The 27,789-nt window shown below is 42.9% G+C and overlaps 1 protein-coding gene across 2 annotated transcripts; it reads right to left on the bottom strand.

The window, feature by feature from the left end:
- Window positions 1-27,413, bottom strand: SHC4 (SHC adaptor protein 4). Of its 2 annotated transcripts, XM_053955155.1 has the most exons (12): window positions 26,616-27,413; window positions 19,740-19,810; window positions 13,750-13,813; window positions 12,687-12,806; window positions 11,584-11,637; window positions 9,172-9,223; window positions 8,696-8,822; window positions 6,501-6,681; window positions 5,145-5,205; window positions 3,587-3,769; window positions 1,865-2,118; window positions 1-1,207 (listed from the first exon to the last, which is right to left on the bottom strand). In XM_053955155.1, the coding sequence occupies exons 1-12, from the start codon at window positions 27,198-27,200 to the stop codon at window positions 1,052-1,054; spliced, it is 1,908 nt and encodes a 635-aa protein (XP_053811130.1). In that variant the 5' UTR covers window positions 27,201-27,413; the 3' UTR covers window positions 1-1,051. The 2 variants fall into 2 exon arrangements, with proteins under 2 accessions (XP_053811130.1, XP_053811131.1); XM_053955156.1 differs by lacking the exon at window positions 3,587-3,769.
- Between the last annotated feature and the right edge of the window lie 376 nt (window positions 27,414-27,789).

Consider the following 27,789-nt stretch of genomic DNA (forward strand, 5'->3'; position numbering starts at 1 on the left):
GTTTAGAGTATTTATTGTGGCAAACAATTAATAGATTTCTTTTAAAATATTTTTCCATGTTTAGGAACAAATGGACTCTATGTGAAGAGGGGAAAACTATCCTGTTTTGGAAAGAACACTGACTAAGGACACATGCAAAGTTCAAACATCTTTTAAATAGTTTTCTCCCAAAATGTATCATTAGTTTTGTTCAGCTTTTCTAGTTTGTAAACAACTATGTAATCAATGAAAATATATTTAGCCTACCTTTAAAAAGATGTTTCCAGTATTAAGTGATAATAATAGTAAAATCATATGCAAGACAAAAATATTAAGATCTAGCATGCTTGTCCCTTAACAAGTTCTATTCCAAAATTATATTACATATATTAATTTCAACTTTGTAAATGTTGGTAATCTCAAATCTTTGAGTAGTCAGACAGTGACAAAAATTATTAAGAAACTGGACAACCTTTCTGTATTGTGAATGCCATTCATTTCAAACATTACTTGCTAGTAAAGTGCTGTTACAAGCAAAATGAAATTGTTAGTGTCTATCGAAAGAAGATGACATTTTAGTAATATTCAAATTGTACTTGTTTTTGGCAAATAGTTAAAAGCATAGACATGTTTATTTAACCACCCAAAACTAATTCAGTATAAATAATATTGGTTTCAATAATTCTATGCTAAAAGGCACATACTAATGTTCCAGCAGTTCTTTCAAGTGAGCTTTTGTATGTAGAGTTTTAATTGTGCTTTTAAAGAGTTACTGATTCAGTATGACCTTGAAAGTGACATTTGTGCATGTCTAAAATACCTTCTCACAAATTAATCTCACACTCTGAAGGTGTAATTTTGTTAAGATTAAGATTATATGTATCTATATAACTATGCTTGTTGATCTCTATAGATCTACATAGATATACACATATACATATATTCATACATACACACACAAAAGGGCTTCTTCTGGAACAGCAGCAGAAAGTGCAGTCTATACTTTTTTGACTTGTCTTCATAATAGAAAGTTCAGGTATGAATTGTCTCAGGATTTGTGAGATCCAAGGGATTATTTGTGATACTGCATATGTCCCATATTACTCTCTTTCCTTACAGGCTGCTTCAAGCTCACTTCACTTCCAGAAGAGATGATTGGTAAATTATTTTCCATGTGATACTGAATAAGATGACCCACGCTATCAAATATATGGTCTTTGGTTCTCACCTAGCAGAAGAAGCAAAAGAATGTATTTAAGGTTAGATTGTGCTTATAACCAGTTGGATGTGAGCCTAACACATTAAAATCAAAAGGCACTTAAGCCACTGAACTCACTTAAGCAGAATCATTAGGCTGCAGACAGCAATTCAGATCTATCCTTTGACCCACCATTAGCTCACAAGAAAAGCAGTGGAAAAGTAAACAGACTTTATGTCAAACTGGGCTGATTCTGCACAGGGGAATGAAATAACCTTTTTTTTTTTCCTCCACAGAAGATATTTTTCCCTAAAACCCATTGAGGATTACTTTTTTGATTTACTCTCTCCTCAGCAACATCACTCAAGACTGCTCTTCTGAGCAGAAGAAAATAGAATTGAAGTGACAACAAACCTTTTCTGTATCCAAAAATTCATAATTAAGGATGTGTTAAGTGCATACACTAATTAGCAGCACCTGGACTAATAGTATTTAAGTTCCTCACTGCTACTTCCATGGTACTTCAGTGCTTCTAAGTTTTTGAACTTTCAAACCTACTGCAGCCACTGGCTATATTTAAATTAACCTGGATGAAATCAAATCACTTCCACTTTATGGAATGCACTCATGCATTTTGATTAAAATATCTGAGCAGCAGTGAAATTTCATTATATGAAATATTCATACCTTGCCCTCAGGATCCACCAAGAGTAGATGCTTTGCCTGCCCTCCCTGAAGTCCACTGAGGACATACTGACCAGGTGACGTTGTGCTTTCTCGTACCAGAAAATCCCCATCGTTGACTAAGAGGCTCTCTGCTGCTTTCCTGTTCAATTTGCCATGGTAACAATCTTCATTCTTTAGCTGTTGCTTTATTTGTGGCAGAACATAGAGACCAGCTGTGTTGCTTGTGGCACTCTGCTGAACAGGTTCCGGTAACTCTAAAATTAAATGAAAGGGAATGTATTGGACAATTCACCTAAAACTTCATCCTAAAAGGATGCAAGCCGATATCTTTATTAGCTTTTAAAAAAATCAAATGATTCAGTCTTGAAGCAAACCAACCTTACAGACTCTAAGAATATGCACACATGAATGCTCACGACCCTCCAGTGTATTAGGCAAAATTATCACACCACCTCTTCCCCTACCTTAGATGGGAAAGCCTTTGGTCGCTAGGCAACAAGGATTAGAAAGAAGAATTTTTCTGATGCCATACTGGTTTGGGGTTATATTTATTTGTATGAAAAAGTCAAATTGTCTCTGTAAAAACAAGATTTTTTTTTGCTTTTTAGCTTTTAATTTTTTCCCCCTCAAGATCTTGTTTTTCCTTCTTCCTTAACAAGCTCTGAAGAGATTGTCACAGATCATTGGGAGAGTCATGTTGAGTGCTCCAGCTATGTGCAGGAATGTAAGACAACATAGCCAATGTAGCCAGAAGGGAAGGATTACAGCATGATGCATTTGCTGTTAAAAAACGAACAATTACCAAATGTACTAAAAAACTGGGTGGTTTGGGATATAGCCAGTCAGACTGCAAATGATTCACAGGCAGGGTTCTTCTGAGGAAAATAAGAGGATACCACTTCTTCAATGGAATTGCGCAACCTAAGGCTCCTCAGGATATAGGCAGTTCCTTTTAGAGCATGATACAATCCCAAGTTGGAAATGTCTCAATAGTCACAGATTTCTTTATTGTTTTTCCTTTATTGTCCAGTCCTTTTTCCACTTTCTTGTATGGAGCCAACTCTGACAGAGAAAACACTCAGTGGGAAACCATAAAAGGCAAAGCTAATAAAGTATATTCAATAATGAGGACAATCAGTAGCAACTATATAATCATTTAATGGATATCCACCACTTTGAGTCCATAAATCAAGTTCAGACATACACTTAATTTATACCACAGGATCAAACAGTTTGATTTAGAAATTATTGGATGAGATTCAATGGTCACTTATGAAAGAACTGAGAAAAGAGTCACAATAATCCCACTTTAACCTTGCATGCTACTGCCTGTGAAGCAAAGGCATCTGAGGTCATTTCCACCTTAGAGTGGTTAAGACCTTGAACATACAGGAGAAGCCTCTTCCTTGAGTCAATGTGCAGTCACCCAAGCTCCTATCATCATAAAGATGTGCTTTTTAATACCTGTGCCACTCTATATTCATTGTCATCACTGAACTACAGAAGACAAAAGGTTATTCTGCTTGTTTACCATCACTATTTCTGCTCTTTAATCCCTTTTTTCTTGGATCTAACAAGGAAAAAGAACAACCAGGATAGATTTCTTCCCCCCATCTTTTCTATATTTCTTATGGGAAACCTAAATCTTTCTCCATGCAGAGAAATGAGAAGCCCCCCTCCTTCCAGTGCTTAGACAGGTATGGCATTGCAATGGGAACCTACTGGCCTGGCGCAGAGGGCTCCCAGGGAGGATCTGTGCTGTTGCTGGACCTCGGGCTGCACAGGCTGCAGAATGCAGGGACTGGGTGTTGATGTAACATGGATCATCAAAGAGATCTGCTTTGTAGGCAGGTTTCAATGAGGTTGCCTCTTTTATTGTCTTCTGTGATCTCTCATCACAATTACCTGCAATTAGTATATAGTATGCACAGATTTCCTTCTTTTTTTTTTTTTTTTATTTCAGCTTTAACTGTAAAAGCTGAAATAAGAATGATGTTCTTCTTTATAGCCCACTAAAGTAATTCAGAAGGAAAATAAAAAAGCAAATGAACTTATTTTTCTGTATGTCTAGAAGGCACCAGGTCCAAAATTAATTAGAATGAAGTTTTCAGAAATGTTCTGCACTGGTCCAGTTCTGCTTCAATCAATGTCAGCAGTGAACCCTCCACAGACTGGAAAGAAATTAATACATATGCCTCTACAGAAACACAAACCATACATGGTATTTATTGCTAAACCCTTTCCTTCCCCTCTGCACCACAAAAAGAGCTTGTGGGAAGCTGAGCAATTCTCTCTCTTGCTATTCTGGTGGAGAAGGGAGAGATGGAGGAGATTGGTGCTTTGAGGCTCTGCCTGGAGAGCCCAAGCCACATCTGTCAGGTTAGGATCCAAGCCTAGGAACAGGCTAACAGAATATCCCCTGCAGGGTATGAAAATAATAGCACTTCAGCTAGCCAAATAGCAGGCATATTTTTGCTCTTCAACAAACGTTTTATTCATAGATCTATTCATTCATTCTTTTATTTGTTCACCCTCTCTTTGTAGAAACCATTTGATTCTCCTTTCCTTGAATTGGAAATAACACAAGAAACTGAAGTATCCCCTACAGACAGTGTAATGGATCACTTCAGAGCCATGCAGGTGGGAATTCAGAAAGGACCTCATTGTGCAGTGAAACAGAGGAGCTGAGGAAATGTGCTCAGGGCATCAGCTGTGGCAAAGGAAGTCCAGAAAGCGATGGAGGCTGATGATCTCCTGGGGTCCCTGAGAGCAGACTTTCCTAAAGGCAAATTGATCCTGGGCACAAAGCTGCCTAAGGCAGGGGAAGGGCACAGTCACACTGAGAAGCCAGGGATGCTGGAAGCAAGGGCCAGGCTCTGTTGGAAAAACTCGATCCTGATACTTTGGATCTCATTGAGCATTTGTAGGAGACGGGATATATTCAGAGACTGATAAGTAATGAAGTATCTTCCTTTTTCAAATGGTATGAAGAAAGGGAATAAAACAACAAAGAGCATGAAAGAGAATTAAAAAAACAAAGAGCTACTGTACAGTATCACGAGAAGTAAAATGAGTAAGTCTGCCAGCAGACATGAAGATAGATTAGTGGCCTTTAGAAAAGCTGTAAGGCTTTTTTGTCTGCCCTTCATCTAGGGAACTAAAAATGACCTACTAAGTAGAACACTTTTCACCATTGTATTGAAAGCCAAGGGGCAGCTCTTCCAGGCAGCCTGCCCTGGTTAATTCTGCATATGCATGAGAAGGAAAAGACAGTACATACCCACAGTTTTATTTTCTTCTGGACAATTTTCATATACATTGATGAAGGTTGGGCTGCCTGTCTGTAGAAAAAAGTTAAAATCAGTCACATAAAAAAAAAAGGTAACTTCAAAATATCCATGCATTAGTTAACAGACATACAGGTAATTAATCATGTTCTTCACCAAAAAAATCCCATCTCCTCAAATAATATTTCACACTGATACTCTTCTTTCTTTAGAAGTCACATCTGGACTCCAACCTCACATAACAGTTATGTATCTAATGTTTAGTATATATACAGTATAACTCCTAGGTAAGAAAGCTCAGATTTTCTAATAGGTGTCCCTCATCATAAAATCAACTACAGGAATCATGGTTTGAAAGTGAAATGGTTACTAAATTGTCTGAGCAGTACTGAAAGAAAAAGGAAAACCAAAAACTAACACCCCATGGGAAAAAGCCATTTGCATTTACATTCAGGGTAACTCCTTGCAGCAACACTGGTGAGCATCAGGTGCAAACTCTGGATATAGTAAAACATTTTTAGATTTAGAGAACTGTTGGGGAGGTGAGGACCTGATATGCAGAGTATGGTTCATGTCAGCAAAAAATGGATGGAGCAGTAGCACAGGAACATGTAGCAGCCCAGGAGCAGTTACCACCAAACAGAAATAACACTTGGGAGCAGCAAGTTTTTAGACAGAACCAACTGGATTCCAGCAGGCACATCTGAGTGTGCTCCCTCTGAGCAAAGTGGTGATGCCTTCTTTCCTATGTGGGGAAAGGATGGTGCTCCCAAGACCTCACACAGCAGACTCTGAAATCTGTGCAGTCAGTCTGAACTTGGCTTGTTGTACTCCCTGATTGGTTTTTATTTCCCACTATGCTAGACAAGAGCCACAGATATCTTTTGCTGATTTAACAGAGCTTCTTGAAACAATCCAAGAGTAATGAACATTGTATATATATTGCAATCAGTCGATGTTGTATGTATAAGTTGTAGAGCATAATGGACAGGATGAAATATTTATTAGATCACAGAATAGGGAGCCAGGAGGTCCCAGATTTTGCAGATGTTCTCTCCAACAAGCCATTTAAATTGGTATCTATTTTCTTCTCAGAGCTAATGAGTGAACAAGGGAATATTACTTGGTCTCCTGAAAGTACTCTGAGGACAAACCAGTTAATATTCAGAAAGTGCTTTGGGATTCAATTATGTACTAAGCATCATTAAATCTAGCCTAAAAAAACCTTTTCCCAGGGTAATCAGGACCTGGTTCTGATGTTAATGCCATGCTTTAACACCACAGAAACATTTTATTATTCACTCCCATAATAGGCAGCAAATATTTATCCCAGCAGATGCTGTACTTACTGAGCAATACTGCTTTTTGCACTGGACAGGACACTTAGCCCTCTGGTCTGTCTGCACTTTCATTCGCATGTCTAACACTCCACCGGTGGGAGGCTCCTTCCCTGGAATTTCGTTGTAATATTCATGATGATCCTCCCTCTCCTGTGAATTCCCAGCTGATCCATTAGCATTTGCTGCTTCACTGAAAAAAATATGGGGGGGGGGGGGGGGGGGGGGGGGAATGAAGCTTCCAATGTAATCAATTGCTCTAGCGTAGGCAAACATCCCCAGCGTCTGCACAACGCACAATACACAGATCCGCCATATGGAGGCTGTAAAGTGCTTCAGGCTGGAACTTTCAGAGCTGTTTCTTTTTCCAGATACTTCTTTCTGAATTAAAAATAGTCATGACAGTTTGGAGTAAAGGGAGGTACAGTCATTTAATTAGCACCAGACAGCCCAGATATATTTTCAAGTCAAAGAAAAGGTAAGAGGAATCTACCGAAACTTTAAGAATTCCAATGCATTGTTCATTAAGGTATCCAAAATGTTGACCATTAAACTAATACTTATGGCTTCCTGACTGAACTCTATAAATCTAGAGATTGCTGGGGGACAACCAGACTTCAAGAGAAAAAATAAAGCCTCATGGCATTTAGTCAGACAAGCCTGCAACTGTTCTAGAAAATCAAGTATTGCTACTAAAAAAAAAAAAAAATTAAAAAAAAAGTAGCTGTTCTCAGAGGCATTTACCATGATTTTAATAACCACAATCAATATTCTTGTTCAGCTGAATGACATGAAGAAGAGCACACAATGGTTTTCTTGAGCTAAACCAGAATGATGGTAGTTTAAATGCACAGCTGATACACTGCAAAACAACTAGGTGCTTCCTGTACTGTCTCCGGTCCCAAAATAAAAAAAACTCATCTCAAATCTTACTTCTCTGATTAACAAGAGTATAATTGGATAAAAGGCCATGAGCAGGAAAGAGATAAAGTTCAAGTAGTTGATTATGTGATATGCAGTGCAAGTATTTGATTATGTGATTCATAGTAGTTTGGAAGGGAGTGACTCATTCACACAGCAATATCCGACTCCTCTGCCTGAGGACCATTCTCGGAGGCTGGCTGTGGGTAATGATCAAGGAGGAAATCTAATTACCCTCTTCCATTTCTCCCTGCTCCTATGCTGCTTGTGACATAACCTAGCAGGATTTCTTAGGGAAAAAAGGTTTTTCTTAGGAAAGAAAGGTTATTTTCCCCAGGAAAAAACAGACCAGTTTTAGCAGTGGAATGGCAAGAACCACCATATACATTGAAATAAATATAAACTGGAGTTGCATTTATGCAATAAAACCAGCTCTGCTCTGATGTATTAGGCCCTGTTCCAGTGACACTGCCTGCTCAGGACTCCTGTTCTCAGGGTGCAGGTAAGCAGTGCCACAGCTTTACCTACTCATGGGAAGTAGCAGGCAATCAAATTTGGTGTTACAGTAAAAAGAAGCCTGAGAAAAATAGGCATGGCTAATCTGTGAGGAGAGCCATAAAATAGAGCAAGAATTGTGTCCCCAGTGCAATGGAAGAAGGGTAATTGAAATGGGGAATGGTGGTCCAGAAAGTAATCTAGGCCTTGTATTTTGGGCAATGTGCAGAGGACAGGGCTTCACACTTTAAAATGCCAGGTGGTGGCTGTGTTTATTTCAGTTCATGAGGCTATGTAAGTCATGCCAGGTGAAAACTGAGGCTGCTGCCAGGACATGAGCAGAATGGCAGAAAGGTGAATTAAAATGGCTTTTTTCCCCACCACACACTTTCCACAGCTGCAGCAAGCTTAAACTTGGCACAGGTCAGGACTGAGCTCAGTCTCTGCGTGTGTGTCTGCTATTTATAGAGCTGAACTTACTTGGGCAGAGTAATTTGAACATTTGTTCAACTTGCATGACTTAAAATAAGGCTGCTTTATCTAAGGAACAATACAGCTTAATTCTGTGTTCTGCACCTGTACAAATGTCACAAAAATCAATGGAGTTCACTGGAATAAGCTAATTTTGGTATCTTATATGCTGCACATATAGGCATACATTTGAATTATCTTATGTCCAGAAAGCATATTCAAAGCATCTTACTTATGGATCACTCTTTCTAGTGTATTGTTTTCCTGAAAAGTGCTAAAGAGAAGGAAACTGCCAGTTAAGTGACTGAGAATGTGCTGACCTTTCATTAGATGTAACCAGGCTAGATGGGTTCTTCAGGTACTGTCTGAACCGGAGCTCAAACGCCTGCCCTATGGTGTTGATCACCTCCTGTGCCATCCCATTGGGACATTCCAGGATGTGGCATGCTGAAAAGAGACACCTTACTTTAATTAAGTAAATGCAGTTTATACCAGAAAGTAGAGACTCAAGCTACATTGCTTGTAGCAGAAAGCCAAAGCTCCTACCCCTTCATGGAGCCAGCAGCTAGTACAGCTTTAGTCTGACCTGCAGATTCCCACTACATTGCACAAAGAATATGACATTTAAGGCCACAGCCTGCATACAATTACCCCCATACATACAGCAAAGACAGAAATTGTGCAGACTATTGAGCTGAGTTCAGTAGCTTCCTTATTTTAAAACTCAAACAATTCCTTGTTACATACAAATAAAGCAATCATATAAACACATATAACACTTGGAAACTTTCAATACCTCTCTGATTAACAGGGTCTTTTGCTACATATGCCACGTAGTCTGTTGTATCCTACAGGAAAGAATACAACAAATGTCTTGAACATTTTAATTATGAACAACCCTACCACCACAGCACAGCAATTGCATATAGACAGATACATTTTTAGCTTTGAAATGCACTTTTCTTTCAGGGAAAAACAACCAGAGGTACTAGCAAAGTGAGTCAAGGAAAATATCAGTGACACACTGGTGGCTATCAACACAGTAATTGTCCCATGTTCTTTTTCTTCTAAAAAATGCACTAGACCATTTGTCGTTCTTTGGGTCTTCAATAAACCGTGTATTCAATTCCAGCTCTGCAACAGGAGTAGAAACACAACTGGTGCCTCATCAGCCAGCAGTGCTGCTCCTTCCACTGCTCCCATGGAGCTCACAGCCTTTCCCGAGCAACACATCAGGGCTGTGCGACTGCTGCTCACAGCTTTTGGCTGGGACAGTCCTTACCAGAATCAGGGGAAGACAAAAGAATGCTAATATACTACAAAGGACAAGTTTCCAGCGTTCCCAATTTGTAGCAAGAAGATTGAGTTTTGAAGGCATCTTAGAGAAAAGTTAAACTTTAAAATTACGCAGAATAAAATGGGTACCTGATCCCAATAGCTCCTGCCCAATTTTAGCCTGGCTACAATCAGGTTAAATTACCCTGGATCTCAAAGCTGCTGCTGAGATCAGACAACCTCAGTATAATCAGTTTTCTGTTTCTGATTCTTTTCTAGCCAGCACTGAAATAATCCTCTTTTTCTAGTCAATTTGAAAAGGGAACTGGATTTAAAAAATTAACATTTCTAATGATACCGCAAATGCAGAGAGTGGCTTGATAATTCAGTGTTATTGTCAAATTGGTGAGGTAATGAATAACATTCCTTTAATTATTAAAGATGCATTTTGTTATTTTGGATCTTTAAGGTGGGACAGGGAAAATGCAATTCACAGCTTAAAGGCACGGTTCTCTTGAGGGAAGATGCAATAAGCTGGCAGGAAACAAGGCCCCATTTGCAATATGCACAAGAACAATCATTTAATAATTCACAATGAATGACACAAGAGGCAGGTCTTGGGGCCAGCAGAACTTGTCCTAGATAATTTTTTTTTTTAATCTCGAAAGTTAATATCATTGAAACAAAGCAAGCTAAATATTTCTTATGTGTCTAGTGAACTCAATTTCCTTCCTTTTCCTTTCAACTTTTTCTTAAAGTTCATAAATATTTTAGGATAGATATTTTAAAATAAATCACATCTAGGGAGCAACTAGAAACTAAAGTAACTGGAGCAGCACCTGATATTTTTTATGTCTTTTTAATGTTTATGTAGATGCCTGGATGATTTTGCTTTAAAATAAATCCAGAACAGGCTTAATTATCAGAAAGAATAGTACTACTCCTTCACAGCCCAGAGCAAAACTGGACTTCACTTAGACCCTGAATGTGGGGCAAGTGGAAAGACAGGTCTTGTAGAAACTATCTCCCATTTTAAATCTAAACGGAATTTTGAAAAAATTACCTGAACAAGGCAACAAAATTGTCCTTTATGTGAAGGGCCACTAGATTTATAGTTACCACTGATGAGCAAGACCTCTATTTTACATTATCCTCCCAGTAAGAAGTGTCAGCAGCTGCTCCACCAAGCCCATTTCCTGCAGCACATCTGTGTGCACGCACATCTCTTGCTGGCCCTGCCATTAAGCACTGACCAAACTCAGCCCTGTGTAGCCTCAGAAATCTGAAGTCACTATGCAAGACCAGTGCAGGATAATAACATAAAAAACACTAAAAAGGGTAAACAAGCCCTAAAGAATTACTTATCCAACCCAGATAGATGCAATCTGGGTTGCTGCTTACAATCATTGCAGTAAAGAGTTTGGAATAGAATAAAAACCCTCTGACTTGAAAACATCCATGACTGCATGGCTGCAACACTAGGAAAAACAGCCCTATCTGCAGGAAGAAGGTAGTTATGCCACATCTCTCTCATAGGAGATCTTTGCTTGAGTCAAAACTAATCTAAAAATTTAGAGGTGCCAGTGCTGACAGCTTTTATGACAGGTATTGGCTCACAGGGACCACTGAACTGATTAATTCCTATGTTCACATTCTTATTTTTAGATCCCCAAGTCAGAGGGCTTTTGAATGGACTGATGCTCACTGATGGGCAACAGCAAAGTTAACTATGTATCTACTAAAGATGCACTGAGTCACTATTCCACATTTCCTTTTCAATGTCAGTCCCCCAGCTTTCTTGTATTACTGGTCATGATCCAGAAGTGCAGTTAGTGCTTGTGGAAGGAAAGGATGAAGCAAAGTATTTGCAGGTAACAATTATTACATGAGTTCATTATACCTGCAGAAGTATATTTTATAAATCAATACTTACTGGGTCACCTCCAGAAGCAAATGAGATGGACTGCATGTGATGGTTGGCAATAATCTGAAAAGCATAACAGACTAATTAAACATGCTCTTGGGCCACACATTAGAAGACATCAGAGCATATGTCTTCATAGAACAAGCAAGTAAATTCGTAACAATCCCATTTATTAATTTATGCATGTATAATTTAGGAAGCAAAGAAATAAAAATAGGAATATTTTGAGACATATTCATGTTTAGCAATGTCTAGATCCCTGAGAAATCTTCCTTAAAGGGAATTAATTCAACCACCACTTTCTAATTGTACCCAAAAGGAAGAAAAACCTGGTGTCCTAATTCCCTCCCAGGATGTGCAATGGACAGGAGACCTCTGCACTACAGACAAACCCCTAAGATTTCCTTGATGCTCAGCATGGCACCAACTCAGTGCAGCATTCCTCAGAGCCAGTGAGCCAAAATGACCTCCCTGACCTGCTCCAGTTTGGAGCAAAACCTGCTGCTGGCCCAGGGTGAGATCACTCAGGGAGCTATACCAACAGCTGAGGGAGGAATTAGGTGGGCAGGACAAAGAACCTTATCATATCTGCCAAGAAGGAAGGGAGCACAGCCCAGTTCCAAGCAAACCCAGGCACCCAGGAACACACCTCCATGGAGCCTAGAGACTTTACACAGTATAATTGATTGTACACATGTTATATCCAGCTGTAAAATAGCTTTGAATGACACCAAAGCCAAGCTCTGACTTAACACCTATATAATATTTTTTTTCCTCCTAGGACTTGTCAGAAACTACAGTCAGGACTAGTGCCTTCTTTATTAGGCACTCTACCAGCAAACACATCCAGAGAAACATTTACCAAGTGCTCAAGGATCCCTCCCCATGGAACACACCATCATGAACAAAAAGGACCTGTGCTGTATGTCAATTCCTCCAAAGTGCTTTCATCTTTAAATTCAGAGGCATCATGTAATTCAGCTTCACCAGGCATGCACAGGTCTGCTAAAGGGTGCTGCATTCCCTTTGAAAGGCACAGCCTTCCCTCAGAAGCCACAAACGAGGACAAAACTGTAGCATGGAGAAAAGGACACTGATTACATGTATCCTACCTGCTGCGTGTCAGCATTAATCAAAGTGAGGCTGCTTGTTGAAATGGTCAGCTTTATATTCATGCCAGAAAACTGAAGGTTACTTTTGCCAAGTACAGAAGACAGAAACTTCACTGGAGGCTTTGAACAAAGAAAGAAAAGAAAGAGTCTGTCAGCCCAGTCTGTGAGGGGCAGAAACATATGAAAGTCAAGGAGGTTTTATGGTATCTTATTGAGACTTTCCGTGGAGCAAGGATAATGGCTTGATCAAATGCAAATAGATCTTCTAACAAGTATCAGCTCTGAATACAATACTGGTAGGAATAGGTTTTATGTCAATAATGGGGAAAAAAGAAGTTTTAAAGCAAAATCCCAGTGAGCTAAATGTTATAGCTGGCTCAGTAATTCAGAATGTGCAATTTTCTTTCTGAATTCTTCTTTGTTTCCAGAGGATGAAGTGTTTCTGGGTAAAGCAAGAAATCTTCTCATGTATTCCTCTTTCAAGAGTAAGTTCATTCTTCTTGAGCTCCACAGTTACAGAAGGAAATCCCTAAGTTCTGCTGGACACAACCCAACAGCAACCACTGACATTGCCCCTCATTCTCATTGCATCACAGTTACTTAATAAAATCCATTAAACACTGCCATTTTAGTTGTGTTTAATTCTTTGTATATATAAATAAGCAGCAGATAATCTTCCAGTGAATTAGCTCCCTCTCGCTAACAAAAAAAAAAAAAAAAACAAACAAACAAAAAAAAAAAAACAACAACAAAAAAAACCAATTCCAAGACTTTAGCAGCCAAAGCCTAAAACTTGTAAAGCATCATGCACTGCAAGGGCTGGTAGAAGCAGGAACTCTGGGCAAACCATTAATCCTGAGAAAAATAAAGTAGGGCATAGCCTCAGCCCCAAACCAAACAGGCTAAACACCCTGCTACCAGCACTTCCATGTTATCCAGGCTGAGTTCAGATGGATTAAAATGCACTAATTCCAGCAAGGACTGAAGCCTGCTACAGAATCATGTATCCAGCTTATCAAAAGCAGATATAGAAAAATAATTGCTGAGCTAAAACAGGATTTACCTTCCGCTTTTTTATAGCTCCATTTGTACCCGACACAGCTTCACACAGTCTGCTTATTGCTTCCCTGCAAATAAAAAAATACAGCACAAACTGTTGGATCATTTGACATACATGCACCATTTGTAACAGAGCCAGCAACTCTGCAATTTATTGTTATTGGCCCACTTATAAACTTTTAAATCTTCTGGAAGGTCTTTCACAGTTGTTTTTCTTTCTTCTTTCCTCCCACCATTAAAAAAAAAAACAAACCAAAAGAACTATTTAACAAAATACAGTGATTCAGCAGCCTGGTTTGGATTCTTTTTCTTCATCAAACACATTCATTTCACCTTATGAACATTTGTTTAATAATAAAAACTCAAATGTAACTAACCAGAAGACAAACAACCTAATGGCTTCAAAGCCTTTTTCTCAGAATGGTTAATAGGTCTCTTGCGTGGCAGGAGGGGCTCCTCCCTGCTTAATCCTTCCTATTTAGCACAGCAGGTGCATACTGAGTGAGCCCAGCTGGGTGCTTTGATTGACTTTCTGGGGTTTGGGATTTCTTTTCCAAAAAAGAAAAAAAAAAAAAAAAAAAAAAAAACCACAACACCCCCCCACAAAAAAAAAAAAAAAAAAAACAACAGAACCCAAAAAAAACCAAAAAAAAAAACCAGAACCAAAACCAAAAAACACAATAACCCAAACAACAGTGTGGAGGGGTGGGGATGTATAATCAGCTTCTCCAGTTCCTTTTCAGAGCTATCAGTCCATATCTTTCCATCTCTGGTAGGAATTTCCCAAACTAGACCTTCTCTCTAGCCACCAGTTCTCCTCTGCAGGTTCCTCTCAGTACAGGCAGCAGAAGGATAAGGCATAAAGCACACACAGTGCTCATTTCTAGATGAAAGATAAAACACACACAGGATAACAGAGTGATGTGCTATGCCTGTTTCCCACACTTGAACAAGGCAAATTCTGGCCTTTGCTCAGGCAAGTGACTGGTTTGGACAAACAGCACAGCACTGATGGCCCTGGTCAAGCTTAGCACAGCAGGACAAAACCTTTCTGCTGGCAGTTACAGCTTTTCCTCACTGTTGGCTTTGAAGCCAACAGGAAAATGGTGCCTTACTGGGCTGGGGTGTGCTCAGCAAGTTTCCATAGCCTTGCTTGGACATCCCAGCTGGAGCCGCAGCCCCGGTGTCTCCAGCTGCCCTGGCCCTGTCCCACGGGGGCTGTCGTCTTCTCAGCTTAGGGTCCCATATTGGGCACTTCAAGCCTCAGCCTTTCTCTTGTGGCTGAATTCAGACTTATCTTCCAAGGTTGGGGTTTTGTTTGGTTCTAAAGGGGAAGGGAGTTTGTTTAATTGTTTGTTTGTATTATTGAATTATTATCCAAAGAGCTAATTAGGAAACGAGCTGGTTGGGAAAGCTTGTCTGTTTCCAGATCCCGGCGTGTGTGTGGGAGGAAAACACCACTGGCCTTCACCTCCTGAGAAACATTTAGTCCAGAAGGGCTGAAAAGTATCAGGAGACCACACAATGACAAGAGGCTCCAGCCAGGCATGTCCCATGAAGCAGAGATGCCCAGTGGTCCCTCCAGGACCCTGCAGATAAGAGAGGAAGTAAAGCCAGCCCAACGCTGGTGAACCCAGAGTCACTGCTGCCCCTGCTCAGTGCCCCCCAGGCTGCCACCAGGGAGCTGTGTGCTGGGAGCACTGAAGATCACTGATATACACTGAGGCTTCCTGCCAGGGAACACCCTGAGAAATTCAACCTGGGTGCTGTCAAATGAATGGAGACCTCACCCACAGCAATATGCAATTAATATTTTCTGAGTGAAAACAGCAGGGAAGAAAAGGGGCCCTTTTTGTGGGCTACACAAGATGGGTCAGAAACCCAGCCTTTTGAACACTGACCCTTCTTAGCATTTAAAAGCAAAGTACTTCCCCCTACACAACTGAAAATATGTTTTTAAAGCAAATTCCTGATACCCTTCTTGGTTAGCTCCTGTTTTATTTAGCTGTTACCAAAAGGAAGGCCAAACATGACCAAAAAAAAAAAAAAAAAAAAAAGAGAGGAAGGCATCCTGCAGGATGATCTTCCAGATTCCAATAATCAGCTTGGAAAATGAGAACTCATCTTCTCATTCAATATTAAAGGAAATTAAAATCAGAGCCAAGACATTAAGGCTACTTGGAGCCTTCAAGTCTAGCCTTACCTAGAAAGAAAACCAGATACAAAACAAATTGGAAAAACAGGGAAGTTGTCTTTTTTGGTAACAAATGAGTTATTGAATATGTCAGGCAGCCCATGTGAAATCAAAAGTTGCAGGCAGAGTTGCCAGCCACAGAGCCTGTTCTCGTACAAACCAGAGTGGTGGCTGCCCACTTCATGCTCTGAAGCAACTGTCCAGTAAAAAGGAACCAAAAAGTAGCAAACCATTTCTACTTAATAGTTTCTATTACCTCTCTTTGGTAGGGGAAATAGTTGTACTGACATTTCTTGCTGCATACGTCTGGGTGATTTTCCAAGTGATCTAACAAAACTTTACAAATATTATTTGAAAGGTGTGAAAAGCAAGAGTTTGGTAACACCTGTTGCTGTAACTGAACACTTCCTACATGCAGCCATTTCCACAAACAAGAAACTGCACCACACACTAGGAAGAAACTCTGGATGCATCCATGATAAACCGAAATGAGTGACCCGTTTTTGGCATCCATAAGCCTTTAAACCAGTTTTTTGGTTTTGGTTTTTTTTTTTCAGGCCCACTCAGAAGTACAGTCCACAGTTTTTCTCTGGGTCTGCAGCCCTGGAGTGAAACCTGTGGCAGACACAGCTCCTGCAGCTCCCAGAGTGTGCCCGTGAGGGAGAGTGCCTGTGGGCAGTAACACTGAGCCACTTTGTTTATTGTTCCCCCAAAATGAGAATAAAAGACGAAAGATGGGCTGATGTAAGCAAGCAAGCATGCTGTTGAGGATTTGCTTTTAAGCATCTAGGGCCCTGCCTACACCATGTAACAGAAAGGGATTATTTGGCTCAACAAAGTTGAAATTAATCTTCCAAACAAAGTCAGCCTTCTTCCAGCAGCCCTCCCTGGCTGCACATTTCAGACACCCTTCACCCCTCACTGCCTGACCATTTTCAAGTTTGCAAGTTAATGATCCAATCCAAGATACAGAATCTCTTTTCCCAGAAATGGCCAAGTTTGATGACTAATAACCAGCTTGATTTAACAGAAGTGGGAAATGTGTAAGAGGAAAAGAACTGAAGGGCTGGACAAGAGAAGCACACATCAGGGTCCAGCAAAGGCAGGACCTGCCACAGCACAAGGGTGACAACCCAAACACATCTTGTATCCAGAGCAGCAAGCTCAGGCTAACCATTAAAAAAAAAAAAATACAAAGCCCCTCAAGCAGAAGAATCTGGTACACTTATTGCTATTTTTTAGTGTTACTTTTGTCATCTACATGGAGTTTGAGATCACAGATTTCTGCAAAATGGAAGGGATGTCCTTAAGAACAAGTCGGGTCATGGGTGGGCAAGAGCAGAGAGCTGGAAAACTTGCAGTGGAATCTCCTCTGCCTCCTACCCTCCTCACCCCACAGCCACCGAGGGTAAACAGCACCTCAGTGCCCAGCCCTTCTCTTGCTGCACTGTGGTCATTTAGCCTCTGCATCCCACAGTCAGTCATAGCCAGAGAGGCCACTTTCTGCCTTCCCTGACCATGTGCCTGCCAAGCAACTAAAAATGCAAGTCCAGCAAGAAAAAAGAAAGTAAATTCTCCATGTTCACTTCTTTGGACTCCACACTGCACTTTGGGAAACATGAGTTTGTTGATCTTTCCAACATTCATGAGAAAGGTAAATAATAGCTGCAGTTTTAGATACCATGAGGTAACTAAGCATGCACATACACATAAAGCAATGCAGGGTGCAGACATAACTAAAGACCTCTTCTATATCACTTTAAAACAGAAGATGCCTCTTTGTTTAGTGAAATGCCATCCAAGTAAAAATATCTTTTACCCCAATTCAAATAACAGGCATGGCTAAAATGGGATCATTTCCAGGAGCTCCTTGGTTGGTGCATTGTGCATGTGTCTATAAACTTATTCCCCCGAGAGAACAATAGGGGAATAATCAATGTTATCTTTGCTCCAGTCAGCTTGTCATCGATCGAACTTTAAAGTCTGCATGTGTGAGCTCAGCACTTCAGCATTTGGTTTGCAAACAGTTTAAGTTTTGAATTTCTCATGCACAAGAGAGCCCGTTAAGGTCAGCAGTGCCATTTTTTTTAGGTGATGGAAATATTTCCATTGTTAAGTTTTGACACAGTTCTGCTTAACAAAACCTTACTATCTAGCCCAAATTTAAGTTGGCAAGCTCTTGTCACGCAGTAATTCATATTCATTATTTTCCTGACAAACCAGCCAAAGCTCTGTTCTGTTAGCACAGCAGCACACACACCTCTTGCAAACAGGAGATAACCTCGCCCTCTGGCTGAGCTGTGAAGAACAGTGGCCTGGGCTGGGTGTATTACATGGCTCTTCTTAGTCTGGAGCCTGGACGTAATGGACCTGCCTTAGGGAAGTATATTGGTATCTCAGGCACTTCTTCATACACACATGCATGGGTGAGTGTGTACTTATACCAGCTGTAAGTGTCAACAACCACTGGTTTTGAATATAAAACAAATGGGGCAGCTTTCAAGTGAAATCTATCGGCATTGAAAGACTCATGTTTTTCAGTTCCTTTCAGCTGGTAATTCTGGGAGCCAACAGGTATAAATGTAATACTAATCCCTTCACATTGCTTTCATTTCTCCATGACTTTTTGGATACAAACGTGAGGAAGCAAAACAGCATCTGAAAATCTCCCTCCAGCAGGAAGGAAGAGCTGGGCAGGCACAGGAAGCTTCAACCACACTCCTGGCATCCTCAGCATGAGCTATGCCAGAAAAGCAGCTGAGAGGACAAGGGAATATGTCTAAGGCCAGGTGAAGATAACATGCAGCCATCCACCTCTCCAAAAAGCTGTTGGGTGGCTGCTGGGGCTGCCTGGCACTAGTCCTGACTGCTGGACCGTGAGCACATCGCAGCACCACGCAGCACTCAGAGCTGGATAGGAGGTGATTGTTTTGAAAACTCAAACACTCCTGCACTGCGAGACTTACAAGAATAAAAAAATTGTGCTTTTCTAATTCTGACTGGACATTTCAGCCACCCCACAGGCGTAGGGGTGCTAACAATCTACACCCAGAAACTGGCAGTGACCTGCAACAGAAATTGCAAAGTTCTCAAAAGACCACAAAATATTTCACATTTTAACCACATCCCCAGTTGTATCTGAGAATGAAACATTAATCTTTTTCTGGTTTCAGCCTAAAAACTTAGGCTTGCAGTACAGATGGAAACAGCTGTATTTCAACATGTTTTCCTTGTGACTCCACTTCCAGCTGAGCCTGGTCTTGGTGCAGATGGGGTCAAGCGATGTCATACATCTGATAAAAATTCCTTAGATGACCTTGCTGGATTGAGGGACTGATGGCACCTTCTGCGTGGGGTGGGAAGCAGCGTGACAGAGAGACCCATGAGGGTCCTGGCTCTCCACCTTGGCCACGGCACCCACAGGCACAGCAGCACCAGTGGATTTCCCCTGTGCCTTGGGAGAGTCCTGCAGGCAGCACTGAGCCACGTGCACAGCCCAGCTGCTGCCGGTCCCCAGCTGGCTGGGGATGTCTGCTCTGTGCTGCCACTGCAGGGGGAGGCTCTCTGAGCAAGAACTGGGAGAGAAATTACGTCTGTGCCTGAAACAATTCATTTTCCAACACAAATAGCCTATTGTAATGATCAAATAATTCAAATCATCACTTAGGAAAAGACAAAACAAAGCATGCAAACTCCTATTCAAAAGTGTCTCAGAGCTTGGCACGCACCCTCAGCTTTATACAAAAATTAGCACTCTGGCTTTTCATTCTTGGTCTGAATCTCAGTTTTACACCACCTACCTGGTGACTTGTGTTCGTGTGCCAAAGTCCAGGGATCTCATCGACTGCAGCACCTCAATACAGCCCATGTACTATGGAAAACAGACAGAAAAAAGGAGGACTGTTAATATCTGGTATACAAGTAAGAGGAGGCTCACAGGAGGAAGCAAATGTTATTATTGTCCACTAAGTTTATGCAGAACCACAGTCTAAATGGAAAATCAAATCAGCCATCCTAAAGCTGCTTCCTAAATAGATCTTGTTTTACTAAAAGTGTAGAGAAGAGCAATAAAGATACCAATGGCTTAAACACCGTAGCACCAAAAAAAAAAAAAAAAAAAAGACAAAGTACTCTGGACACAAAATCCAATTATTCCTTTTTTTCCATTTCTGCTTACTCTTACTTATTAGCCTGTGACACTGAGCTGGGAGAAATACATGAGGAAATACTGGAGAGAACAGAGTCCTCAGGAGTAGAGAGGCTCTGGAAGCCCCTCGAGACCAATGTACTCAGAGCCCCCATGCAGAAGAGCTGAGTGTCCCTTCAGAGAGTAGGAGGCATTACAGGCCACAAGGAAAACCACTGGCTCCACACTGCTACAGGTCTGATGACAAATAACCTCTGCAGAAGATGAAGGATGAAGTTGCAATTCCAGCTCATAGCAATAGCTCTTAAGAGCCTACACTATAAACTGACCTGCTTTAAATTCAAGGCTGACTGCCACACTTCTGTTGTATGGGACAGAGCTGGGGCTTTTTCTATACTCATTTGGGATTTTTATAAGACTAATTAACAGAAATATCAAGGATGTGATGGCATATCCCCAACCATATCTTACTAATCCTTCAGCATGTCTATGGATGTCAAGCTCTCTGTTGTTGAAGCAGTCTAATCTCTTCAACAGGCTGGCACAGGTCTGGGTGTCATTTTTCCTCTTGGAACCATCCTGCAGTGCTCACACGGTGCCCAAGGGCTGCAGTCACAGCATGCCTGCAGGAAGTCAAAGCCTCTGAGACACAGAGACAACTTGGAAAACCCAGGCAGGGACATGCATACTCTGTCCCTTGTCTGAACGGATGGAGGAGGCATTCCATATCAGAGAAAGGTACCATATTTAGTTCCTCTGCCTCACTTTGCCTGTAAATCAATTTTTCTGCTGGGCCATTCAGAGAGAGTTGAGTTTAGGTATCTGTTTCAGCTTTGGAGACTTTCAGAAATAAGTGTGTGAAAAAGAGAATGTTATATGTGCAGTCAGGGATTCCACAACAATTGTATTATCCCTATTTTGCTTTCTTTCCAGATAGCAATGTAACCCTTGGGAGAACTCCAGAATTAGGTCAGAGACCTGGAAGGACATCAATAAGAATCTGAAAGGTTGGCAGAACTGCTTCCCTAATGAACATTTAATGACTTTGAGAGCTATCTGCCTTGTTAAAGATATTCCTGCTTAACAGGAACAAAGCAAATGTGGAAAATATGTCTAGAGACTCAGCTTGTAGCACAGCAACGACCTCCGATCCTACAGTATAAGGTCAAGCATCGTGTGAGCTGGTTGGCTGCTCCTCTATCCTTGAAAAAGGAAAAATTTAGAGAAGTAGGTGAGTCATATGCTGACAAGTGAGTCCCCATTGCATCCTGAACAGATGCGTGGGAAGCTACTCTAAGCAAAGATGAAAAATCAATATTAGGTTTTTGCATAAGTGACCCTGAGTGAAGCTGAACTTATCAATGATTCACAAAAGACCTTTTTTTTTTCCCTTTAAAAGCCTGAGTAGGGAAGTGCATTAACATGGCACCTCACTGCCTCTCTCATTTATTTTAGCTGTCGTTGGTTATCTGAACTGGCACAGTTAGAAATGGCTGAACCTTCACATCGCAGTACAAGGGTACAGAGAACCAGCAGAGAACCTGCCTTGGGCAGGGGAACAATGTGGGGATGGGGCAGGGCAAGTCAGGGTCACAGAGGCTGGGAGAAGCCTATGGAGCACACAAAAGGACAATGGAATACCAGAAGCCTATTCAAGAAAACAAAAGATGCTCTCCAAGGAAGAAAAAAAAATTAACAATAAACAAAAATATTAACCCCTCCATAGCAAAATATGAGAAGCAGCACAACAACGAATGCATGAGAGGAAGGGGAAGGCAGTGGAGAAGGACAATGTTTGTCTCAGAGACTCCTGCACCCAAATTCCAGTTCAGGTGGTGTCCCCACTCCCTGTCCTATGCACCCCAAACAGCACCTCCCAGGAAAACATAATGGGCTTCTCTGGTGATGCAGGGTCAAGGCCAACTCCATCTTTCCTGTTGCAGGGAAGGTTAAACTAAAGCATGAGCAGGGCAGCAACCACAGGTGCCTGGGAGATGAAGCCACAGCAGCCCACAGCTCTTGCTCCAGTGCAAGCTATTCACCACACCAGGTGCTCTTGTGAAAACCAGGTCCAGAGGTGGTGTACAGGGAGGGATGTTCATCTTCTGAAACCCACAGAGAGGGGCAAGGCCCAGTTCACTGAGCTAGGCAAGCTGGGGGAAGCTGGACACAGGCCCAAGGGTGCACTAACCAGCCTGGGGCAATAAGCAAAGATGTAACTGCAGAATTCAGCTACCTTTAGAAAAATAGAACAGCAACAGTGAAACAAGCCAAGTGCTAAAGGCCTGACATCGCTAATGAAAGCGGATGCTGAACCCACTGTTCTGTCAGCAGCAGGATGGAGAGCCCTTGCCAAGACAAGCAGCAGCTCTTAGGAAGGAAAGACTCTCTGGCCCCTGCTGGAAAGGGAACGGCTCCACTAATGGCAACATGTGCAGAGATATCCCATCTGCCTGCAAAGGGCTGTGAGAGCAGTGGCACCATGAACTGCTTTGTCCCTTGGTGTTCGAGTACAGAGGGTGATCTGGGGCTGGCTTGCATTTCCCCACACCACCAGGAGAGAAGAGCAGTTATTGAAGATGCACACACCTTTTCACATCTATTTACGTGAGATGACAGAAAATGACTGCAAACAGGATGAAGGACTGTGTGGGAGGAGATGAGAAGGCACCAGGCAGGGCCCATGTGAATAAGCAGCACATGGCAGGACAATGCAGAATGCCAGGCTCAGGAACCTGTTGTGAGATTTCTCTGCTTTCACCCTAGCAGGAAGGTAAAGTGCTGTCTTCCCTCCATGGACAACACCAGAAGCCAGCCAGGGATGTGGGGAAGCAGCAAAGCATGATTACTGTAGTTTTGGTAGGGAAGTTTTCTCAGCCCTTCCTTAGATGCTGCCTGTGGTAGCCTTGGGGTTAGAAAGTCACTGTGTCCACTGGAAAGCAGAGACCAGCAGAGGTCCCCTGGCAGTGGCACTGCTCCTGCCAGCACACAGACTCCACTGTGCCGCTTAGCTCAGCCGCCCATCCTGCCTCACACAGCAGGGTTTACTGGGCTGGGGTAAGTGCTCTGTAACGCTGTTAGCAGCCACTAGTCAGGCAGCTAATGAAGAACTTTGGCCCAGGTTTGTTCCCTGCAGGACATTCAATTGGCTCATTCCTCAGCCTGAACCACACTGGTTTCCTCCAGCAAACACCAACCCCATCCACATCCAAAAGCAAAGCCAGCAGAACTTCTGCCATCCCCACCACAGGAAGCAGAGAGGCCAAGGCAGCCCACAGCAGCAGTGCACACCACTGCAGACGTGGGTGGTACCCCCAGGGCACCTGTGAGATGGCACAAAACCCAGGCAGAACCAGCTGGAAAACAGACTAGACACCTTCAAGGATTAGAAGAGGCCATTAAAGATCATTAAGCACAAACCCACGCCCTCCCAGTAGTTTGTCAGTGCTAGCCTAACTCTCCTCACGTGCTTGCCCTGCTCTCATCTTCCCTCCTGCAGCAGCAGCAGCAGTGCAGACAGACAGACAGGCCCTTGGTCTGTCCCACTGCTCATGCCCACGCCGCACAGCCTCTACTCTAAGGGCTTTTTGTGAAGAAGAATGGCTTTTGATAAATGAAAATTTTATAGGTAAGTCTGACCCTTTCATTCACAGGTTTTTAATTTCTAAATATAACCTGGGAAAAAAAATAAAAAAAAAACAAAAAAAAAATCAAGGAAAAATCCTAAATACAGACATATAGTAATATTTTCCTTCTCTTTTTAGCTTTGTTTTCTGAAAAAACACTTTCTGCAGCACTGCACTCAGGCCAGGTCTCTAATAGATTTGTTCCCAATCCAGCCTGTCTCCATTCTCCGGCTGTGATAAAGCAAAAGGCCTGCAAACACGCAGGTTCCTGAGAGAATCGATTCCCCAGAGAGGCGCGAGTGCCCCGCAGGCGATGCCGGGGTGCCGAGGCGCATTCCCGTGGGACGCTGCAGGGCTGCTCAAACCCCAAACCCGGCACAGCCAGCGCCGCCCCGGCACCCCCGGCCCATGATTCACAGCTGCGGCTCCGAAGCCATGAATCACCGGAGCCCATCTCCTTCCTGCGAGAGCCCCGGCCGTGCATACGCGTGTAGTTATTTATTTACGAGGGGCGATGCAGAGCAGCTCTCCGGGTGCGGTGTCAGGGTGCTGCGCGCCAGAGAAGTGGCTGCAGCTGAAATATCACAATATTTCCCTGCCCTGAACATGGAAGAAGCGCTGGTGGCAACCTAGACCCCCTTCCCCTCGCAGAGGCAGGGAGCAACTGCTCCAGGCTGACCTGTCACATCCTCCATGGACAACAGCAGGACTGAGCAGGGCACTGGTGCCCACGTGTGCTTTCAGGGGCAGTTCATGTAATTCTGAACTACCGTGCTAGAAATGGTCAGGGTCTTTTTAATCTAGAGACACATAACTGATTTTAGACATATATGATGGCATACATCTATATGCATTCCCCATCAAACCACTAGCAGAGGATCAACGTGTACATTGCTAAAAGCCCTTTAAGACAAAGGATGTTGCGAAAAATCTTTACCATATTATTTTAAAGTATAATGGTATTGTAATGAAATATCTGGCAATAGTATTTACTTTTCATATTTTGGTTAAATAATTTTTAAAAACCAACCATCTTTCAAAGACTCATGCTTTGATTTAAGCTCAGGTACAGAGCCTTACTCCATGTTAGGTCCAGTAAACATCATCCTTGCTATTATCAGAGAAACCACTGATGCAGGCCAGTGCTGACAGATCTTATCCTCCTTCTCAGCAGCAGCCACATCCCTGGCACTCCTCAACTAGCAAGAGAGAGGATGGCAAGTGCCTCTTGGAATATTCCTCAGGCTCATCAGAGCCATAACATACACCAGCAGGAAAGATAAGTGCCATGGCCACTATGGGTACCATTTAGAGACAACCTCAGCTCCAGATGGGCAGCATTGTGGGAAGGTTTTTAATGGGTAGAATGTGAACAAGGACATGGTAAATATCCCCCTTATCAAGCCTACAGCAATCTGCGTACAAAGTATGATTTTAAACACAACAGCGTGAAAATCAGAGCTGTCCAGGCTCCTCTTAAAATATTAATATTTGGGCTCTTTGTTATTTGCATGAGCATTTTGGGGGACCAGGTGCTATTATGGGTCTCAGCTTCCTCACCAGGCCCGGGTGACACATGGCTGTGACACAGTGCCCTGTCACGCCCGGCCACAGCTGCCTCCGTAGGGGATGCAATGAGCCCAGCATGGCCCCTTTTTAAAACAACACCAAGAAAATTTCTGCCTTGATCCAGTCTGCAGGGAACAGCTTCTGCCCTTCAACATTTCTTTAATTCACCACATTACTGCCTTTCTAAAATAACTGTAGATCCTCTCCATGCTGAATCTTTCTCATACTCTGATTAAGCTATTAAGGCCAAAGATCTCTTAGGGATCTTTAGGACTGCAGCAGCAGTCCCAATAATGTAGACCTGATCTGCCTCCTAAAAGGGTCTCTGTGGAGATCCCAGTAATTCCATACCCCAACAGGGCATAAGAAGCTGCATGGGGAGAGTGAGTGCCTCCAAACGCACAGGAGGGAGGGCAAGGGCCAGGGTGAGAGGGTAAGGATTGGAAGCAGCTCCAAATGCCCAGCCCTTGGTCTCTTGGTCCCGCTTTGCCTTCAGGTGAGACCATCCCTCTGCACCATAGTCCTGCCATGCTGCAGCCCTGGCCACTTCCCAGACCTTCTGAGGCTTCATCACCAGCTCCTGAAGAAGTCTGATGGTCTCTGGGGAAATGAGTACCTTGCTCATCCTCTCACCTTGCATGCACATCATTTGATGCTGAAATGCCCAAACCCCCATGTTACTTATTTACCAATCTGCTTGTTACTACTGAAAAGGTTAGTTGAAAAAACCACCACGATTTTGGCCAGGACATGTCAGCAGTGTTATTGCAGCTCTCCTTGAGCTGGTTCCTGCAGGCCCACAGCCATGGGAGCAACATAACCAGGAAGATGAAGGGAAAAAAAAATCTCCCTGTTGCATTGTGAGGCTCCTGCCAGTGAACCCCCTTCTGAGATACTGCCCACAAAAGGAAGACCAGCAGAAAACCATAGTGGAAATATAACCTGGGCAGTGCCTGCCCCACAGCCTCCCTGATAAATATATCAGCAGCAAGGGCCAGAACGCACCTAATGCCAGGAGCTGCTGTCTGTGAGGGATGGGAGGCCCTTTCATGGGCCTCTTTCCCCTCCGACATGCAGAGTAACCTGTTTTAGTTGTGGCTCAGCAGCACTCCAGATAGTCCTTCAGAATTGCATGTTGTGTTACCTCTGGAAGCAGTTGGGGGTACTTTTAGCTCCCTCGTTTCAATGCCATAGCCCTATGTACACCAGAAGACAAGAAATACATGGGAGAACTCAGTGGTTTGGGGCATGGACTCTAGAGGCAGGAAAATGGAGCTCACCCAGCATAGCTGTTTGCTTTGTCCGAGAATGGCAGCCCAGGGAGAAGTACTCACCCGCACGCTGTAGGTGGTTCCTGGCTCCTGGCTGTACGTGCTTTCATTGCTCTGGGCCAGGCCCCTGTCCTGCCTGCCCACAGCAGCGGCCTCCTCAGTGCCCCGCAGAGCGCAGTCACCCGCTGGCTTTGGGGTTAGGACCAGCTTGTCCAGGTCGGGCTGGGGGTAGGAGGCCGACAGGCAGCTGATCTCAGGCGAGGTCGGGCTGCTCGGGATGGTCACACACTCTGTGAGTTTAATTCGTGGCACTTCTTTGGTTCCCAGGCAGAAACTTTTCAGGCCCGGCAGATTTGACGGGTTGGCAAGTTTAATGTTGGCCATCCGGGGGATCAGCGTGCACAGTGTGGTGCAGGTGTCCTGTGGCCCCAAGGAGACATCTTCTGTCAGTAAATTGGGTGTTGAAGAATGGGACGAGGAGGAAGAACCTTTGATATTTAAAGACGTATTTTGTGTACCTTCATCTAGGGAGGTTATGGAATCATTCCTGAATCGGCTGTACTTAGCCCTGTGCAGCATTCCTGGATGTCTGAATAACCCTACATACAGGACGTGTCCACCGAGGCTCTGCTGACTGCGTTCTCTCATAGCCTTGGCAGGTCTGTAACTGGATATTCTTGCATAAATTAGCTCTTGTAGATAAATTATATGGAAATAAAGCAAGTCAAACAATTTTCAAAACAGAAACCTATTGGATATTTTTGCTGACTCCCTCTTGAATGGTTTATTTTCCTCAAAGAACAAGGCTTAAAACTGCATGGACATCTGGCATTTTGTAAGCAGAAATAAAAGCAGCATACAGGAAAGCACATCGGTGGTACAGCAGCTTAAACTGAGGAGCCACTGTCCAAACCTGCCTTCATTCCTGTCTCAAGCCAGGCACTAAATCCCACCTAGCTCTGAAGATTCACAGCTGTAGCATCAATAATTGCAGAGTCCTGGCTGCAGCGAAAGCTCAAGCATATTCCACACAAAGCAGAGCAAGACAGCTACATGCCCAAACGTATTTTCAGACCGGCATGAACCCCGTAAGGTACCCGGCTCTCTGCACTTCCACCGCCGCTGCCCCGGAGGCGAAGAGCATCCCTGCGCTGCAGCTCCTGCCCCGCCGTCAGGCACAAACCCAGGATTCTTTCGAAAAACACTGAGCAGCGTCGGTCTCGCTAATTCCCGCTGG

Source organism: Vidua chalybeata, chromosome 13 (genome assembly GCF_026979565.1).
Source record: "Vidua chalybeata isolate OUT-0048 chromosome 13, bVidCha1 merged haplotype, whole genome shotgun sequence".
Classification (NCBI taxonomy): domain Eukaryota; kingdom Metazoa; phylum Chordata; class Aves; order Passeriformes; family Viduidae; genus Vidua; species Vidua chalybeata.

Coding starts and splice junctions, on each gene's coding strand:
- SHC4 (XM_053955155.1), bottom strand. CDS start 27,200: ATGAGAGAACGCAGTCAGCAGAGCCTCGGTGGACACGTCCTGTATGTA. Junction 19,811..26,615: donor GAACCACCTACAGCGTGCGG/GTGAGTACTTCT, acceptor TGTTTTCCATAG/TACATGGGCTGTATTGAGGT. Junction 9,224..11,583: donor TTGCTTCTGGAGGTGACCCA/GTAAGTATTGAT, acceptor TCTTTCCTGTAG/GATACAACAGACTACGTGGC.